Source organism: Gopherus flavomarginatus, chromosome 6 (genome assembly GCF_025201925.1).
Source record: "Gopherus flavomarginatus isolate rGopFla2 chromosome 6, rGopFla2.mat.asm, whole genome shotgun sequence".
NCBI classification, from domain to species: domain Eukaryota; kingdom Metazoa; phylum Chordata; order Testudines; family Testudinidae; genus Gopherus; species Gopherus flavomarginatus.
This window is the reverse complement of record NC_066622.1, coordinates 91,213,566-91,233,988: the sequence shown is the minus strand read 5'-3', so window position 1 is coordinate 91,233,988 and position 20,423 is coordinate 91,213,566. Positions and strand designations below refer to the sequence as shown.

Sequence of the window (20,423 nt, the reverse complement as noted above, 5' to 3'; positions counted from 1 at the left end):
TTTTGAAGGACTGACACCTACTAGTCCCAAGACTGGAGTTAGGGTGACCTCTGGAAAGCTTTTTAGCATATGTGTATGTTCTTTTATTGTTTTTAAATGTCTTCTCTCCAACGCTTTCACTTTAAGAGTAAATGTGCTTGCTCAGAAAGAGTTGTGTCGCAACTTATAACTGCTGGTACCTACAGCTGTTTATAGCCTCTGGAGAGAAAGCACTGCAGGTCAGTGATGGAGCCAGAACTCTAACCCCAGTCTTGGGTGCTATATTCATCAGACCACACTGCCTCTCTAACTTTTAGCCCCCTCTAAAAGCAGCACAGTGACCACTAGCACAACATTTGGACATGTGTTCATGCAAGCAATTCAGAGCAAAGCAGCCCAATGAAAAATCACCAACAACAAAGAAAATTCAGGCTGCTGTAGAATCTGGACTTCTCCCATCCAAATACAGACTAAGTCCAATTCTCCTTACCTTGAGAAACCTGTTGAGGTCACAACACAACAGGGTTCAGTTGCACTTAATGTATGGACTGCAGGTGATCTTTTATTTTGCTAGGTATTCTTTTTAATAAGGTCTGTGCTCCAAGGCCAGTGTTTTGATTTGGCACATATAAAATACATTAATGTAACTGATGCGTACTTTTATGAGATCAGTTTTCTATTGTGTTCTACCATTTTGTGCACTGAAAGTAAGTTTATTACTCTATAAGGAATTAAACTAACAGGACTCCAATATAATAGCAACTGATACATATGCAGTATGACCTAAACCAGCACACTAGCAAATGTAAAATGTAATCAGATATCTTCCATTGTTGTTTGCAATGCTGTTGTAGCTGTGTTGGTCCCAGGATATTAGAGAAACAAGGCAGATGAGGTAATATATCTTTTATTGGACCAACATCTGTTGGTAAATGAGATAAGCTTTTGAGCTCTTCTTCAGCTCTTGAAGGTGCAACAGACCTTTTCTCTTTCACCAACAGAAGTAGGTCCAACAATAGATTTACCTCATCCACCTTGTCTCTCTAAATTTAATCAGAAGCAGATCTACCTTATAAAGATCACTTATCAGAAAAAGTGTCATCCTGCAAGAAGTTAGCTGTGTGAACTAAAATAAATCTGATATCTACCACAACTGTTGTGCTAATTTATTATTGTTTTTATTTGTGCAGGTTGGAGAAGAGTTACTTTAACCTAAATTTAATTCTCTCTATTTTAATAAGAAATAGGAACCCGGGATATTCCATAAACTTTTTGTTATGATAGAGGTTTTATTTTTCTACTAGGTAAGCACTCACTATTTTTGATTTCTCAGCGTGCAGCATTTGTGAACATAACAAAGACTAAACAAGTATGCATTAGAATGTTAGGAAACAGAAACTGCTGACTGCATGGTGAAGAAGTAATGATTTATAATATATGGATAGAGGCAATAACTGGATAGCAAGCTGTACTCAAAAAAGCCTTAACTCACAGATCTGACATCAGAAAGTCATAACCCATCGATCTGAAATCGGAATGATGGATTATGACTAAGAATATGTAGGCACGTCAGTTTCATGAGCATTCCGGGAATTGTAGTCCAAATTGTTTTACTGAGCTCATTTGAACAATTTCAGCCTTTTCCAATATAGCTGATGCACTAATATTTTTAAAAGTAAAAGTTTTGTTGGACCCATATATTTTTTAGAAAACCCAGAAAACACAAATACTGTAGGCCACTGTGAGTTGCATTGAATTTTTGTAAATTAAAGCTGGCCATCTATTGTTCTCTCTTCATAACAACACTAAAAATCTCGTCAATTTTCAACACGTACCTTTTATGTCAACAAGAATATTTGTATTATTAAAATTTGGAGGTGAAAAATTCATGCTGCAAAGTGAAGGATTAATTGTAGTGATTTGAGCCAGGCATAATGTGGTGCTGTGCAAGCAAGCTACTGCCAATGCATCTCAAGGCTTGTCTCCAAGGAACAGCAATGCACACTACAGGGGTATTATTTCTAAAGCGCACTAATGTGTTGCGCTAACTGGGGCTGTGTAGACACTGCTAGTAGTATCCATTAAAAGCTCCTTAATGTGTTTTAGTGTAGTAGTGTTTGAAACAATACTTCATTAAAGAGCATGCAGCAACTTTTAATGCACACCAGCAGGGTCTATACAGAGCAATTAATGCACAACCCACTAGGCCTCCTCAATCACGCTTCTATAAGTGTGCATTACCCCACCGTGCAGACAAGCCCTTAGTTTTGATCCCTAGCACTTCCACAGCTTCAGCCCAGGGCATTTCTTAAGCAGAGACTGCCATAGAGAAAGCATTTGAGAGGTACTGACATGTTCACAAAATAGAGTTGAGGTCTTATATAGACTAAACTCATTTTCTTTTTGTGACAGACAATAGCTAGACAGGGAACTCTACTCTCATGTAGTAATAGGTTAATATATTGACCCCATATGCCATCTAGTCCCCTCAAAAAGGCGTTTGAACTATACCTTCTTAATCAAAACAAGCATGGATAGGACCATTACACCAAAATTCAGGAAGTTCAACAGATGCTTATATTGGGCTTAGTGTACTTAGCTACATATCAGCATTTGACAGCAAGATCTGCTAAAAATTTTTCCCATTATAAATCAATGCAATTATCTATAAGTGATCTAATACTTCAGGGGAATTCAACAGCTCCAGACAGCTATTTGTCAATAATTACCAAAAGCCAAAGGAAAACCCCACTTTAAATATGACTATATGGCCAAATATTTTCAGTTTGTGGATAAATTAAAATGTAATTATTTATCTTCTAATAAACATTACCTTGCAGAAGTATTTCATCTGGTCACAAGAACTGTACTCAGGAGTTACAGGGCCCAGGACATAAAACAAGTCCCCTGCCTCCCCTCCATTTCTGTATTTTTGCATAAATTCCCCCTCCTCTCACATTGCTTTTCTCCCCATCCATTTTCTCCTCACCTAACCCCATTTCCTTCAATGTTTTTTAAAACTTAATAGCGTTCTAACAGGTATAATTGTGCTAATTTTCTTTTGCATTCATATTTATCTTACTAAATGTTCCCAAGTGAGGTCACTCAAGAAGGGGCCACACTGCAGTCAGCTAACTGAGCTAGCGGATCTTTATAATGGGTAAAATCCTGGTTCTATCATCGTCAACATAAATTTTACCACTGACATCACTAGGGACAAGATTTCACCCAAGGAGCCCTGGGTCCCATGCTCAACCTAGTTTAAGGACAGTATACAGCCTGTGGGGCAATAGCTATTTTCATTTAAATCATTCATAGTTAGAAGGGCAAAAACAAGATATTCTTAATAAACTGTACAGAAACAAGTTATTTTGGACAGCTAAATATAAAGTGGCTAATAATAATAACTGACATGTTACATAGTGCCTTTCATCCAGAGATCCTAAATCTTTCACAAGCTTTACAAAAAGAAATCACATCACTAGAATGCAGTCACCTCTTGAAAGCATGCCTTTAAACACCAATCACAGTTAGCACTACACTCATAGACTCATAGACTCTAGGACTGGAAGGGACCTCGAGAGGTCATCGAGTCCAGTCCCCTGCCCTCATGGCAGGACCAAATACTGTCTAGACCATCCCTAATAGACATTTATCTAACCTACTCTTAAATATCTCCAGAGATGGAGATTCCACAACTTCCCTAGGCAATCTATTCCAGTGTTTAACTACCCTGACAGTTAGGAACTTTTTCCTAATGTCCAACCTAAATCTCCCTTGCTGCAGTTTAAGCCCATTGCTTCTTGTTCTATCATTGGAGGCTAAGGTGAACAAGTTTTCTCCCTCCTCCTGATGACACCCTTTTAAATACCTGAAAACTGCTATCATGTCCCCTCTCAGTCTTCTCTTTTCCAAACTAAACAAACCCAATTCCTTCAGCCTTCCTTCATAGGTCATGTTCTCAAGACCTTTAATCATTCTTGTTGCTCTTCTCTGGACCCTCTCCAATTTCTACACATCTTTCTTGAAATGTGGTGCCCAGAACTGGACACAATACTCCAGTTGAGGCCTAACCAGCACAGAGTAAAGCGGAAGAATGACTTCTCGTGTCTTGTTTACAACACACCTGTTAATGCATCCCAGAATCACGTTTGCTTTTTTTGCAACAGTATCACACTGTTGACTCATATTAAGCTTGTGGTCTACTATGACCCCTAGATCTCTTTCTGCCATACTCCTTCCTAGACAGTCTCTTCCCATTCTGTATGTGTGAAACTGATTGTTCCTTCCTAAGTGGAGCACTTTGCATTTATCTTTATTGAACATCATCCTGTTTACCTCAGACCATTTCTCCAATTTGTCCAGATCATTTTGAATTTTGACCCTGTCCTCCAAAGCAGTTGCAATCCCTCCCAGTCTGGAATCGTCTGCAAACTTAATAAGTGTACTTTCTATGCCAACATCTAAATCGTTGATGAAGATATTGAACACAACCGGTCCCAAAACAGACCCCTGCGGAACCCCACTTGTTATACCTTTCCAGCAGGATTGGGAGCCATTAACAACTACTCTCTGAGTACGGTTATCCAGCCAGTTATGCACCCACCTTATAGTAGCCCCATCTAAATTGTACTTTCCTAGTTTATCTATAAGAATATCATGCGAAACTGTATCAAATGCCTTACTAAAGTCTAGGTATATCACATCCACCGCTTCTCCCTTATCCACAAGGCTCGTTATCCTATCAAAGAACGCTATCAGATTAGTTTGAAACGATTTGTTCTTTACAAATCCATGCTGGCTATTCCCTATCACCTTACCACCTTCCAAGTGTTTGCAGATGATTTCTTTGATTACCTGCTCCATTATCTTTCCTGGCACAGAAGTTAAACTAACTGGTCTGTAGTTTCCTGGGTTGTTTTTATTTCCCTTTTTATAGATGGGCACTGTATTTGCCCCCTTCCAGTCTTCTGGAATCTCCCCCGTCTCCCATGATTTCCCAAAGATAATAGCTAGAGGCTCAGATACCTCTTCTATTAACTCCTTGAGTATTCTAGGATGCATTTCATCAGGCCCTGGTGACTTGCAGGCATCTAACTTTTCTAAGTGATTTTTTACTTGCTCTTTCCTTATTTTCTCTTCTAAACCTACCCTCTTCCCGTAAGCATTCACTACACTAGACATTCCTTCAGACTTCTCAGTGAAGACTGAAACAAAGAAGTCATTAAGCATCTCTGCCATTTCCAAGTCTCCCGTTACTGTTTCCCCCTCCTCATTGAGCAGTGGGCCTACCCTGTCCTTAGTCTTCCTCTTGCTTCTAATGTATTGATAAAAAGTCTTCTGTTTCCCTTTATTCCCATAGCTAGTTTGAGTTCATTTTGTGCCTTTGCTTTTCTAATCTTGCCTCTGCATTCCTGTGTTATTTGCCTATATTCATCCTTCGTGATCTGACCTAGTTTCCATTTTTTATATGACGCCTTTTTATTTTGTAGGTCACGCAAGATCTCAAGGGTAAGCCAAGGTGGTCTTTTGCCACAATTTCTATCTTTCCTAACCATCGGAATAACTTGCTTTTGGCCCTTAATAGCGTCCCTTTGAAAAACTGCCAACTTTCCTCAGTTGTTTTTCCCCTCAGTCTTAATTCCCATGGGACCTTGCCTATCAGCTCTCTGAGCTTACCAAAATCCGCCTTCCTGAAATCCATTGTCTCTATTCTGCTGTACTCCCTTCTACCCTTCCTTAGAATTGCAAATTCTATGATTTCATGATCACAGCAGATTCATATTTACAGATTCCAAGGTGATCATCTAGTCTGATAACCTATATAACACAGGCCATAGAACTTCCACAAAAATAATTTCTAGAGCATATCTTTTTAGAAAAATATTCAACCTTGATTTATAAATGGTCAGTGATGGAGAATCCACTATGACCTTGGTAATTTGTTCCAATGATTAATTACCCTCACTGTTAAAAAATTACTTGATTTCCAGTCTGAATTTGTCTAGTTTCAATTTAAGAACATAAGAATGGCCATACTGTATCAAACCAATGATCCTTGTAACCCAGTAGCAAGTCTCTGACTGTAGCCAGTGCCAGATGTGTCAGAGGGAATGAACAGAACAGGGCAATTTCGAGTGATTTTCTACTCTGATTTCAAACTCTCGTGTATGAATCCAAGGATTGCAATAACTCTGTTAGCCACAGCATCAGACCAAGAGTTCAGCTGATAATCCATCAGACACCAAAACCCCTTTTCAGAGTCACTGCTTCCCAGGAGTCACATACTTCCCAATTCTGTAATTATGGCCTATATTTAAGGTTAAGATTTTGTCATGGATATTTTTAGTAAAAGTCACTGATAGGTCATGGGCAGTAAAAAAAATTCATGGTGTCTCTACGCTGTCTGCAAAGGTTGGGCAGCTGTGGGGGCTGCTACGAACTCTGGGGGCCCCCACCACCTGTGGGGACTTGGAGCTCCAGGGTCCCCTGGCTTGGAGCTCCATGGTGCCCCTGCCACCCACGGCAATTCTCAAAGACCCCTGGTGCCCACAGCAGCTCAGAATTCTGGGGGCCCTGCTGCCTGTGTCGGCACGGAGCTCCCAGGTCCCTGGCTGCCACATTGGCCAAGAGTTGTTGGGGCCCCCCACCGCCTGTGGTGGCCAGGAGGTTTTCCCCTGCCACCTGGGGCGGCTTGGAGCTGTAGGGAGCCCCTGCTGCCCAAAGCAACCAGGAGCTGTGGCGCCGCCACTCACGGCAGCCAGGAGCTGCGGCAGCTGAGAACTCCGGGAGACCCCAAGTACCTGTGGCCACGGGGAGCTGTGGGGTCCCCCTGGTGGCAGGGTACCCTATCACTCCCGGCCTACAGGGGTGAATTCACAGAGGTTGCTAGAAGTCATGAATTCCGTGACTTCCGTGAAAAAATCATAACCTGACCTATAGTCTTTGTTCCTAGATGTATGTATTTACCCATATTAAAATGCATATTTGTTTGCTGGAGCCTAGTTTACCAAATGATCCAAATCACTGTATCAGTGACCTGTCCCCTTCATTATTTGCCACTCTTCCAAATTTCTGTGCCATCTTCAAACTATCAGTGATGATTTTTTCTTTCTTCATTGGCAAAAATGTTGAAATAGGATAGGGTCAAGAACCAATCTCTGCAGGACCTGACTAGAAGCACACCTGCTCAGTGAGGATTCCCTGTTTAATTACATTTTGAGACATATCAGTTAGCCAGTTTTTAATCCATTTAATATGAGCCATGTTAATTTTATTAAAAAAGAGATGAAGAGAGAGTGAATACCTACATCAACCAGTTGCATTTACAGAGGAATTACTATAGGAAGGCTGGAATTACTCATTTGGAATATAGCAGGACGACACTGTGGTTAGCACTTACTTTTGTGATTTATGTCCTTGAGCTAATATAGGTGGTCAGGACATCACTTTTATATCTTCTCGGACAGATCCTGCCATGCAATGCCTATCATCACCAAATCACAATATTGGTTCAGTATTTATTTTGTCACCAATCATTTACTACAACACCCGAGGGGGGGGGGGTTGGAAAATTTCCAACCAAGCATCAACCCAACTCAATCTTACCTAGCTAAGAAATCTAATGAGACCATATCTAAAAAGAGTATAGCCGCTTAGGATTCCAAGGTGAGGGGAGAGAGACAAAGATATTAGGCTTCCATCTCTCTGTTCCACCTGTTCTCAATCCCCTGCAGCACCCACCTTCTTTTCTGCTACTAGACTGGTTGTATCTTTTTTCTATCTTGACTGACACCACACATTCATTTTGCATAGGTTACCAAATAGCTTCAGACTTCAATAACTTTCAATCACTACTCATCTGGGCTTGAATCAGTGACTTGAGATGAAAGGCTCTAGATCAATATTAATTGCCTGAGTAATCTAGTGCCCTATGCTGGTCCAGTTTTATATACATTTCATGTATTATATAAACACTTATGCAAAACTACTGTTCCCTTTATTTTGTCACGGCACCACATTGCAGTGATAAAAGTTGAATTATAAAAATTGTGTGTGTTAGTGAAATATAAATCAAGCAAATGTTAAACCATTGCATCTATTTCAAAAGTTTTGACATATTTAGTACAAAGGATTTAAATTGCACTTCTAGCCCTAAGGCTTGCAATGAGGAAGCCTGCCCGATTAATGTAATTAAAAGGACCACTTAGCTCACAATTCATTAAAAAAATTAAATAAATTTGGCCTTATTGTTTGCTTCCAACTGGCAGTGTGGTTTGTAGCTAAAAATGTCCGCTGCTTTATACATAACAAATTGTTTTAGCACATCCCTTTCCTCTGCTGTGCATATGATTAAAGGAACAGAGGTTAAACACAGCCATAAAGAATTTGGTGAATTCTATTTTTGTTAACACTGGCATCCAGCTCTCCTGTCTCAGTTTTACAACACTCTGGAAATATAGTAACTTCACTCAAATTAGTTAAAAAGCCTACTTCTATTGCAGAAGTTATTTAAACATCTCAAAGTTTCCTGCTGTACTAATTTTGCACTGTCCTTCATCCAATGCACCAATCAGCAGTGGTGGGGGCGGAAAAGAATAAAAACAAGTTGGCAAATATACACAGACAAATATTTCATTCTGGCACTGTTCTGTTTAAAAAATACTGCAATAGCAGTATACTTCTGCTCCCTTGATCATGGATAAATAAAGCCAGTAAAAATCAGGGGGCAAGGAAAGAAAGAATCAGGGCTAAAATATTTTCAAAGGCATGAAAGTCTTTAATTATGGCTCTGTTATTTAAATTTACTTGCCATTACTTGAAATTTACTTTAGTCTATCCAAGAAGAATTTAAATGCTACACATGTATAATAACAAATATAATTTCTACTATAAATTCTACTGCAACATTCTTTTAATGTTGAAAACTAAACATCACAGTTACTTTAATTTAATGCTGATGTAATGGGGTTACTGTTATTGAGCACCCCCTCATGGCCAGAGGTCACTCAGCGGCATCCTGCCTCTGTTTCTCCCCCCTTCAGGTTTCCTTAAGAACTGCAGAAAGGCTTGTTTCTGGGTTACTACCACACCCGTCAGTGGCTGGCTTAATAACAGAAACGGAACTTAATCTTCAGGATCCCACAAGAAAATCCGTAACAACCAAAAAGTCAATATTTAGTTCCGGTGTCGTCTTCTGTGCCAGTATGTTCTCACAGCCCATCCTCCCATCTCTTCCTAGCTGGAGCTCAGCCTTCTAGCACTGGCCTCCAAGCCCAAACCCACTCAGGGTTTCTCACAGCAGTCTCCTGCTCACTGAGCTCTGGCCCCCAAATCCCCTTGGTTGTCAGGGTTTTCCTGTAGGAGCCCCTCTCATTCCCCACAGTATCCTATGCTTCCCCCCTCCATGCAGCTTCCTGATGATATTTATGGGGAAATGGTCTCCTCTCTCCCAGATACGCCTCCTTAGTAATCAGAGCTCGCTGGCCCCAGGCCTCCGAAACTTAAGGGGCAAGCCACTCTGTTACAGCTGGAAATAAATAATACAAATTAATAAAAAAATGTTTGGAATATGAGGTATTCTTCAGGACTGACCTATAAAGAAACTACTACACCACTTTCTCCTATCCTGAGCAAAAAGCTGCACTAGTAAAAAGCTGCACTGAGAGACTATAAACTAGGGATCTTTGCATTCTTGTGAGATCATCCTTGTGTTTAAATTATCTGTAAGGATTCTAACGTGGGGCCTCATTTTGCTACCTTTACTCACAAAGTTAGTACAGGAATTTACTCTGCAAACAGCCGCTGACATTGTCGGGACCAGGGCCGGCTCTATGTTTTTTGCTGCCCCAAGCATGGCAGTCAGGCGGCCTTCAGCGGCGTTTCTGCGGTAGATCCGCCCCAGTCACATGGATTCGGCACACCCGCCGCCGAATTGCCAGTGAAGCCGCGGGACTGGTGGGCCTCCCACAGGCATGCCACAGAAGGCCACCTGACTGCCACCCTCACAGCAACTGGCAGGCCACCCCCCGCAGCTTGCTGCCCCAGGCAAGCACGTGCTGCGCTGGTGCCTGTAGCTGCCCCTGGTTGGGACTACTCATGGGGTAAGATACTAGTCAACGTGAATGATGGTGGCACAGTTGGATCCTTGTTGAATACTCAGTTTTCCTAAATAGCTGCAATAGTGGGTGAAATTCATCTCTCCCCATACAAATCCTGTGTAATCTGGGCTTTGTGCAGCATGCTAAACCAGACAATGGAAGATAAAATTCACACAACCCACAGACAAGCTGTGAGGCTGCAACCCAAACCCTGCACAGCCTCTCTTCCTTCCAGTCTATGAGGAACAGCATGCAGGGGTTTGGGCCCGCTGGCTCTCCAAGAGACTCTCCAGAGTCTGGTTCCCCACCACCACCATAAACTGTGCGACCCTTACCGGAGCTGCCTCAGAGACACCCTTAACTGATGCCCAGGAAGTGCAGCAGTCCTTTTCGCCTCCACCCCGCACAGTCTTATGTGGGTCCTGTGCACCTGGGTAAATGTCACATCGTATGATGCATTTTGTTAATATTCACACTAATCCTTCTGTGCTCACACCCACAACATGTGGGAAGAGTACAGAGAGAATTAGGAAAAAAAAATTCACTTGTCCTGTACAGAATGATCTTGGAGGCACCATCATGGCCAAGCAATTCCCGTGTTTCCAAATTTCATTGTCTGTTAGCAAATTGGTGAGAGCAGCTTTTTTTTAAAAAAAGACCTTTGTTTATTAGAAAGTAAGTGGAAAGCAGCTCATTTCACATAGTCTGCTAAACAGTTACTCCATATTCAAAATGGTGACTAAGAAGAGAAAGACCCTATAATCTCAATATTAATTCCCTGAGCAATCCAGTTTCCCCCATTTTATTATATTTGATATACTATGTCTTAGAGGCTGTATTTCTTGTACGATCCTTCTGAAATCTTTTCTCCACATAAGTTGCATCATTCCAGACTTAAATTTTATTCTAATGTGTACATTTCATATGTATTTATTTAATGTACACTGTACTACGAAGGAGAAAAATAATCTACAAAAAGACAAATTTTCATTTTCTCTTGCAGTAGTCAAACACCAAAACTCAGTCTGTCAGACTTCTAAGCTTGTCTAATGTCTGTCATCTGCATCTGAAATTAATAAAGTCTACCCATGGTGTATGATTTTTCTATTGCTCTGATATTCAATATATACAATAATTTGTCATTTAAATTCACAGAAATATATGCTAAAGTAGCTATGTGTTTTCACTGTCAGTTTTAAAGACTATGAACTTTATGACTGACACCAAAGCCCTGTTTTGTCCCCCCAACTCACTACATAGCTCTAGCAATGCTTGGGCTGACCAATTACTTCTAGTACTTTGATGGTGTACTCTTTTTCCTTTATTACTTACCATTTAATTTAGGTTTGATAAGAACAAAGAGAGCCTATTAAATATAGGGCAATAAAAATACCATTAATAATAGCAGAAATATGAGTTACACCAGCAGAAGCTAGGAAATGCAGAGATAAGCCTAATATTCTGTTTTTAACCTCTCTCATTGCATTTTGCTATTTTAGGACTCCAATGAAAAGGGGATTATTTTACATTTTAGTAGTAATTCAGATAGTTTTGTTTGCAAATGCAGCAGAAAAGGACAAAAAGTAAAATACTTTTGGGAACTATTCTCATGACTAGTGTGAACAGGATTTGCCTCAGAGCTCCCATTCTCAGAGAGACTGGAATGTAATTATGTGTTTAGAATTCCCACATGAGGGCACTATAGTGCACCTCTGGTAAAAGAGTTAAAAAAAAAAAAAGGCAACCTTGCCTCTAGCCATCAGTTCCTTTAATCTGGGTCAGCAGGGACAATAGTAATACTAAAAAAAATACATATATATAATCTCCAATAATAAGAATGGGTCAGAGTAGAACTACATTAAATACTTCCTTTGAAGTTACATCATTACAGGTAATTTAGCATTTTTCCAAAGGTAAATCTTCAACTAATTCCTAACTCGTGGAGAATACAAAAGATAGCAAAATTTCTTTGTTAGAACAAAGAAGAATCATTAAGGGGCCTGAATGTATAACAGATAAAAATTAAAATGATAAATGGACATCATGAATACTAAAGGAATTCTATGTGAGAAAAAATAAGTGGGAGTATTCAGCAGATATTCAAAGAACTATAAGAATTAAGAAGTGACCCTTTCACCCCAGCTCCTTTTTTTTAAAAAAGAAACAAGAGGCAAAGCTTAATTAATATGGAGCCTAAGTACATTTTCCAATGTTGCACATGTCAACATCCCCCAAGCCTGTATGTGCAACACATAAAATGCATTAAATGGCTTAAAGTCTGAGTCTATGAGACACAGTCATGAATTCCAACTGCCCAGTGTCCAAAACTACTGGAAGTTTTGCCAATCCAAAATTCAGCATAGAATGCTTTCAAAAGCCTAAAACCACATTTGTATTGTCTTGACTCAGTGGAAGTAGAATACTGTGCAATCTATACATCTATTGCTTAAGAATTATGCTATTATCTTATACTGTGTAGTTCAAAAAGAAATTCCCATGCTGTATTTGCAACCTGCATTCAAATACACCACTGACCCACTACCATGGTATACAGCAGGCACTGCTCTTTAGGCAGAATAGAAAGCCAATGAAAGTCTTGACACCTACAGGATATCTCAGGTGGTGGAAATAGGACTTTTGTATAAATAAATAGTATAAAAAGTGTGGGCCCTAAAATATGTGTTGTAAAAGTGTCAACATCATCTCCTACGGCATATTTTCTCAGTATTATATGGGGGGGTTAGAACGGAATCTGCCACAAAGGTCAGCAGGACCAGCATGCAACACAATACTGAATATTACAGGATAAATGTTACTAGAATTTAAATGGGCACATTCAGAACAGGATGTGGTCCAATCTTTGGCCCAACACCATCCATGGCATGGAACCTCCAGAAGCTGTGCAGGCTATCTAGGCTCTGCAGTCACAAATAAAGCAGATGTTGAGTGCAAAAGCAGCTTCAAGGAGGCCACATAATGCTTATACAGCCACTCAACATCTCCCCATCCCAGGGTCACAGTAAAAGATTCTACTCATTGCTGTATACAGGGGCATCAAACACCAGGTGTAAGGGGAGACACTGAATAACGTGCAAGTGGGTAAGAAGATTCCTACCTAGTGAGTTATAAGTCAGTTGAGGACAGACTGAACAGGATTACTTGGCTGAACAACTGTATATGCCCAGAGTACTATAGGAAACTGAAAAGGGGTAAATCAGGAAAATAATCTCTGCCACTTTAAGTGTATTCTGACAACACTGGAGTTCAAGGATCCAAGAGATGTCTTCTTTTCAGCCTGCCTTCAAAGACCCAACTTTCATCTTCCTTTAATCTACTACATGCCACTTTCATGAGTGCAGTAGTTGTGATCACACTACAAGCTCTGAGATTTTGCAGACAGTCCTGTAAACCTAAGAGAAATGCCCAAAGCCGGAAATTAGGCAGGTTTGCTGACAATTCTGAAATGGACTTCAGCTAAGACCAAGCCCGGCCCAATAACCCAACCTCCATGGCAATGATGGAGAAGTTTGGGGCAAGAATAGAGAGTCCAAAAGCCACAGTTACTATCACCACCTCCCTGAAAAATCAATTTTTTCTCAACAATGACAGGGTATAAGAATCTGGACCCAGTCCCTTCCCCTCCCATCAAAAGAGCTGCTCTTGGGTTACTACAGCTCTAAGGTTGGAACACTTCCCAGCACATAGGGCAGAGAGCTCATGTATATGAAGTTTCCTCCTTGGGCAGACTAGGAGCTCCCTGTTGTACTAATGGTGCAGGTTCCCTCTTCTTTGCACACCAGGTGCACAATGCATTCAGAAGGCCTATCTTGATTCATGTGCCTCCATCTTTTGATATATGGGGCCTGTGACTTAGCACTATTGGTGAAAGTCCCACTCATGCAGACAGTCTATACAAAAAAGTATGTACTATTTATGTCCCATTTTTAAACCATTCAGTTTAAATGGTTAAGTGGGACTCCAATGGTGTTTAAACAACATTGCACAGGTATATTTTGGCAGGCTGATAAATTTAATTAACACAGAAAGTGAAAATATTTGAAGTTCAAAGCCCTGGATAAAGTGGTTGCTTTCTTAATTTTCCATATACATAACTAAACCTTTAAAAAGTCTACATATCTATAAATTGATAAAAAATGCAATCCAATACAAAGAATTGTCATTTTCAAGCTTAGCTAAAATATCAATTAAGTTGAAAGAAGCTACCCACTTTTTTCCCTTTAAACAAAATTACATGAAATAATTTGAAAAGTTCACCATTAGAATATTGTCAAAAATGACCTCTGCACAAACAGAATACATAAATTATAACAAAGATGGAAAAGTCCGTCCCTATTCAGAGCTCACTGCCCTATCTATAAAATTCATCTCCTCAGTGAGAGAAAATAATATATCCCTCTAAAGCAACATTTTAAACATGGTTAGGTGAAGTGGATTTGAAATTTGTTCAGGATTCTTGCATTGTAAAAAAAAGTTTCCTTTGTCTTTTTATGTTTTGATTAGTGAGTTTAAAGACTTGCCAACAATCTAGATTGTTAACAGACCACAACTGTTTATCTTTGAAGGCTCTTATTTTTAAGATAATTTATATTTATATATATATTTACTCATTATATTTATTATCTTTTTATTGAAACAAACTATTTTCATTACTAAGGTTTATGTATAAAATACAAGTTATTGCACTTATCAACTGAACATACTGTACAAAATGCAAGTATGATTATTTAAATCACGTTATGAGTTTTGATGAGGTTACAAACAAGAGATAGGCAATCAAAATAACATTATATCAATTAAATGCTTAAAGATTGTAGATCCAATGTTAGGTAGACAAACTCTCCATTGTAACATATGACCATATATAACCACATATAAATATTGAGATGAAATTTAGAGAACACACTGAACTTTCTAAAGCATTTTAAGAGGGTAGCAAAAACTATCTTATTATTTAAAATATGAAGAATCCGTTAACTCTTAATAGCTAAATGGGTAAAGGTTGTTAGAGATGAAAATATATCCACAGGCTAAAAAACATTTATCGTTAAAAAAAACAATATACTGTCTTAGCGAAGACGGTCAAGCTCTCCATTCGCAACAAATTCACGATGAGATTTCAAGATGGCTGTGTAAACATGTCATATGGATATTCACATGTGAAGATGTATTTGCATGAGTAACCATAACACTTTCCAGTTCCAGAAACATTTTTGTGAACACAATTTTTGTTGCACAAATTCGCATGAAAAGCAAGTAAATGGGAGTCAGAAAAGCAGTTACGCAAATTCATGACTTCCATTACAACAAATGTTCATGAATCTTTGTGTGCAGTAATTGCCTAGGTCTAATTGCCAACTAGCAACAACTGTGGTGGTGATATCTGCAATGTGTACACTTGGCCTTGCAGGCTGGACTGTAACCATCAAATGATATCACACTGGATGCCAAATGGCAAGCAGATGGTATCAACTCTCAATCACTAAAACTTGGACTGAATTTGAACTGGTGACCTAATGTGAAAGACTATATCCCCTTGAACAATTTGTTCACCCACGCTGTCCTTGCTGAGGCATTTTAACTGAATACTGATGTCTTATTCTAGATTCAAATAAGATGTTTCTGGTCTTTTTGACAGATTCCTCACTATTTCCTTTTTTTTTTTTTTTTTAAGAGCTGGTTGGAAAAATTGACAAAACATTTTTGTCAGAATTTGCTGATTCATCCAAAGTGAAATGTTTCACAGAAATGATGCTATTTACATGACATTCTGCTCGAAACCAGGCAGATTTTGAAACCTGTCTGGTTTCCTCGTAGCTCATCTGCTTGCCTCTTCAGCAGGAAGGCTAATAGGGAGCCAAGAACCTGGAAGCCACGTCTCCCACCGCCTTCTGAATGGGTTACTGTATTTTGGGGGCATTTTTGTTGTTTTACTTGACTAGTGTATGAAAAATAATTAGCGGTGGGTGGAGCACCTCCACAAAAGATAATTACTGTCCCCTGCGCAGCTCTATTTAATTATAGAACTAGTCAAGAAAACCATTAAGAATGCCAAAGGACACAAAGTAACCCATTCAGAAACACTACAGAGGCAAACAAAATTCGTACTCAATCACTTTACCCCGAGCCACTTAGCTTCACCATTGGAAAGGTCTCCTGGTCAATAAAGTACTGCCAAGCTTGTGAAGGGCTTGCACTAAACTCAACAGCACTTCTCTGTCAGTAACTCAATAACTTTTAAATGCTGCATTTAATCAAATCCAAAAGTTCAGGGAGTATTTTAGGCATCAATGGCCAGAATTCATACTGATTTGGAGAAAAATTAGAAAAACTGGAAGGGTGACAGTGGACACATGAAACTCCTGCTAGCTCTTCACCACAGCCATAGCCTCAAACACCTCTGCAATTATATATAGATCAATTAACTAGCTGATGTCAGCCATTAACACATTCCAGCATACTACTACCCTTATAACAATCATTGCTTCTTCTTCCAATAGAGGTTTACATGCTGACACATTGAATGATTTCTCTCTCAGACAGAAAAAATAATAATTGGGGGGCGGAGGGGGAAGAATGGGACAGAGAAGAGGAAATGGTGAGAAGGGGAAAAGGAATGTGTGCACACAGCCCCAGCATGGGGATGAGGGAGAATGGGAAACCCTAGAATAGGTGGAAGGGGGCACAAAGAACCCTTGGTATGGGAGACGGAGAATGGGGACCACAGTAATGGAGGCAGGGGGGAAACACAGAACCCCTCGCATGGCAGGGAAGGAGGGAATGTGGGGCACACAGTACCTCTGGTGGGGGAGAGATTGGGATATCCTGATACGGGAAGAAGGAGGGAAGGGTGGGAAAAATGGGAATGAGATGCATACAAATCCCCTGCCATGATGGAGAAGGAACATAGAACCTCCTGATGAGGCGAGATTGGAGAGATCTGACAACAGGAAAGGGGGGGGCACACAGAGCCCCTACCTGGGAGGGAAGAGGGGTAAAGCGCACACACAGATCCTGCCATGGAAGGAAATGGAGGGCCTGGGGGAAGGTGGGATGAGTGTGTGTAAGGAGCTCTGGTATGGGGGAGAAGAGGAGACCCTGATATGGGAGACCCTGGATGAGGGGCACATAGAGACCCTAGCAGAGAGGAGGTTAGCAGGAGTTGCAGGGCATAGTTGAAAAACAGGGCGTGGCAAACAGGGTGTCTGTGGTGGAGAATGGAGGAATGCAAGGATACGCAGAACATACAAGAAGCTCAGCTTACACAAGCTACAAAGTGTGCAACCTCCTAGCTTTAAACAATCATAGTAGTACAGTAAAACTACTGAATGTACTTTCTTAATTTGCTTTGATGTTTTGGCTGAAGTGATACGTACAAAACAAAGTCAAGTGAAGACATGAACATTTAAAGAAAGACAGCAAGCTTTGAAAAGTGTGCATTCAACTAGCTAATCACTGTGCCCCTAAGTGTGAACTTTAGGGCAGGTCAATGCTGTCTGGTAGGTTCAGACTACGGAGGTGTGAATAACAGTGTGCTTCCAAGTGCTGTGCTGTAACTCCCCTATGTGGATGCTGCTGGTGAAAACTTAAAACGTTCCTACTGCACATTGATGTAGTCCTGTTTGAAGGGGACTACGTTCATGCAAACTAGGAACCTTTACATTCATGCCCACAGCATCCAAGCATGGGAGTTACAGTGCAGCACTTTGGTGTGCACTGCTATTCAAAGTCCAGTACTCCAAACTGTGGGGCAGAGCAGACGTCCTATATGCTTAAGGAAATTTTCTAATATACATGTTTAGTGTGTAAATGTGTGCAAATGTTCAGTTCAAAATGTCAGAATTCATTAATCAAAATCATTTCTCACCCCAATCAAAGGGCACTAGTTCTATGTCAATATCAAGTTTCAAACTTCAGCTCTTTCAGAGTAGCTTTGTCTAAAAAAGTTGTAGAAGAAGTTTTTACAATATAAAAAGCATATTCCCCTTCCCCGCCCCCAAACTCCAACTCAGAAAAGATAATGTTCAAACTTAAAAAAAATAAAACAAAATAAAAACCCACACATTTGGGTAGAGAGAAACCTTAGATAAATTCAGCCCCAAAAGCTTAATGTTTCTGAAAGCCAGGAGCACACAGAAAAAGGACATTATAATGGAAATCGTTCTGAAACTCTAACTGTACTGGGTGATATCTAGCAACTGCTATAATATTGAATGTGCACTGCCATTAAATTTAATCTTAAATATTGTTATTGTAACCTGACCCACTATGATATCTTTAAAGAAAATGATATCATATAGTACTACTTCAAGAAGTGAAACTCAGCTAGTCATCTGGACCATAAAATAGCAGATTACTCCATCGTGCTGGCTGGAGCAGCTAGGAATAAAACTAGATTTACCAACCACATTATTTTTATTAGGAAATGTTTCAAAGCAGACATCATCCCAAAAGACTTTAGACTCATTCCATCCAAATATACACTACGGAGAGCAGCAAAAACATGTACTGTGTAAAGAACAATTTGTAAATGTTGTAGAAAAATATTACAAGACATGCTGTAATATATCATCCTATCTAAGTAAAATAAATTAACTGAAGACAGAAATAGAAAATAATAAAAACTTCTACACAATTCATGTATTAACAATTTAAATCTTTATGAGATCTAATGTGTGTTAATGGGAACTGCTCCACTGAATCCCTGTACATCAAGATTTAGTCTGGTACCCTACTTGCTCTCTCTGAATTTGCAGGCTAGTATAAGTACATTCAATCACAAACTAGATAGTGAAATCTCTGGACTTGGTACGGGGAAAACAACACCTGAACGAAAATCTTGTGAAGTTAAAGGTGGTAGGTTAGTGTAAGTTTTGTATTTGCACACCTAGGCTCTGAGACTGCAATGAGCTCTGAAGGGCACAACAATCTGCCCCATAAGTTTTCACTGCAGAATTGAGAAACTACTTTGTAAATAATTTATACAGCAATTGCATGTACAAATCCGGTATCTGCATGAACAAATGTCATTTTGTGTATACAACTGTACATCCAAATTAAACTCATATTTACATGCCAAAATCATTTAAATATTAAGTCCAGAAAATTCATAGTGCTACCATTTTGACACTGAGTTCATTGACATCAATGGAGCTATGCTGATTTGCCTCAGCCACGGATTTGACCCATTTTCTTATTAGAACTTCTTTCTATACCCAAAGGGGGAAGCTACCATATAACAACAACACTGTTTCTAAGAGGAACATTCATATACTGGTTAAAAACAAAAACTGAAGGCATTTACACAACTATCCTGTAAATTTACACCCCTCTGTCATTCTCTGTCATTCAAAAGACATACATGTATATCCAATTTTTCAGTCTTTGTAGAGTTGGAGTGAAGAAGTAGTAATGGACAGGCAAGCCTAAAGTCACCAAACTTGGTAATATGCATGCTGTGTGTTTTATCACCTTACCAGACAAACCATTCATCTCTTTCAGTTTTGACCTTTATTCCTAATCAACATAATCACCTCAGCCAATATTATTCAAAATACTTTAGCTGAAGTGAAAATATAGAACAAAAACATATAATGACCAGTGTTTTTTAAATAAACCACCAAATGCAGTCTTCCCTTTAAAGAGTTGGTTCTATTATGCTTTTGTCATAAAAAATATAGTATATTATAATATTAGTCGGACCATGCAGGACCACTAATTATGAGTTGTATTTATGTAACTGAAATTTTGTTAATTGGCATGACCAGGGATAATGTATGAATAATTTAACCTCCTTGATTAATTCTCCATTTCTAGCCTGATTGGTTCTACACAAGTAGTAACATGGTCACTTAGCAATAACTGCAGTGAAAGATCAGAAATGAAATCTGACTTGGAATACTGTACAATTGTTTGCATTAGAGAAAAATAAACTTTAGTAGTCCTATAATCTATTGCTCCAAGTTTCTTCTGGGAATTACACGTTTCAATTTCCCTAAAAGGATCTCTGTTATAAAATTCTCTCAGTTCTGATTTGTTGTAATGATGTCTCTTTTGAGGAAGCATGTGTTGGGGTTAGAACTCTAGGCTTTTAGTCAGGTGATATGGGTACTGTTCCCAACTCTGACATGCTGTGTAACCTGAAGCAAGTCACTTATCTGATTTATCTCCGTTTCTACATCTGTAAAATGGATATAACGTTAACTAATCCATATCCCCCTAGCCGTGTCATAGTTACGACCATTCAGAACCTCGCAGCAGCTCTAAGGTCAGAACCTAGATCCTCTAGCTCGAAAACAAGAGGCTCTTCCCACTTGAGCTAATAGA

At 39.5% G+C, this 20,423-nt stretch overlaps 1 protein-coding gene across 5 annotated transcripts in view; it reads right to left on the bottom strand.

The window, feature by feature from the left end:
* Positions 1-20,423, bottom strand: part of CABCOCO1 (ciliary associated calcium binding coiled-coil 1) — a 73,838-nt gene that overhangs the window by 23,434 nt on the left and 29,981 nt on the right. Inside the window, exon 6 of one of the 5 annotated variants that reach the window (XM_050958343.1) lies at positions 13,114-13,481. The exons of the other annotated variants lie outside the window; for them this stretch is intronic. Coding sequence (XP_050814300.1) covers positions 13,344-13,481 — 138 coding nt within the window. The 3' untranslated portion in view covers positions 13,114-13,343. Of the gene's footprint in view, positions 1-13,113; positions 13,482-20,423 lie in introns of those variants that run through there. 5 annotated transcript variants of the gene reach the window in all.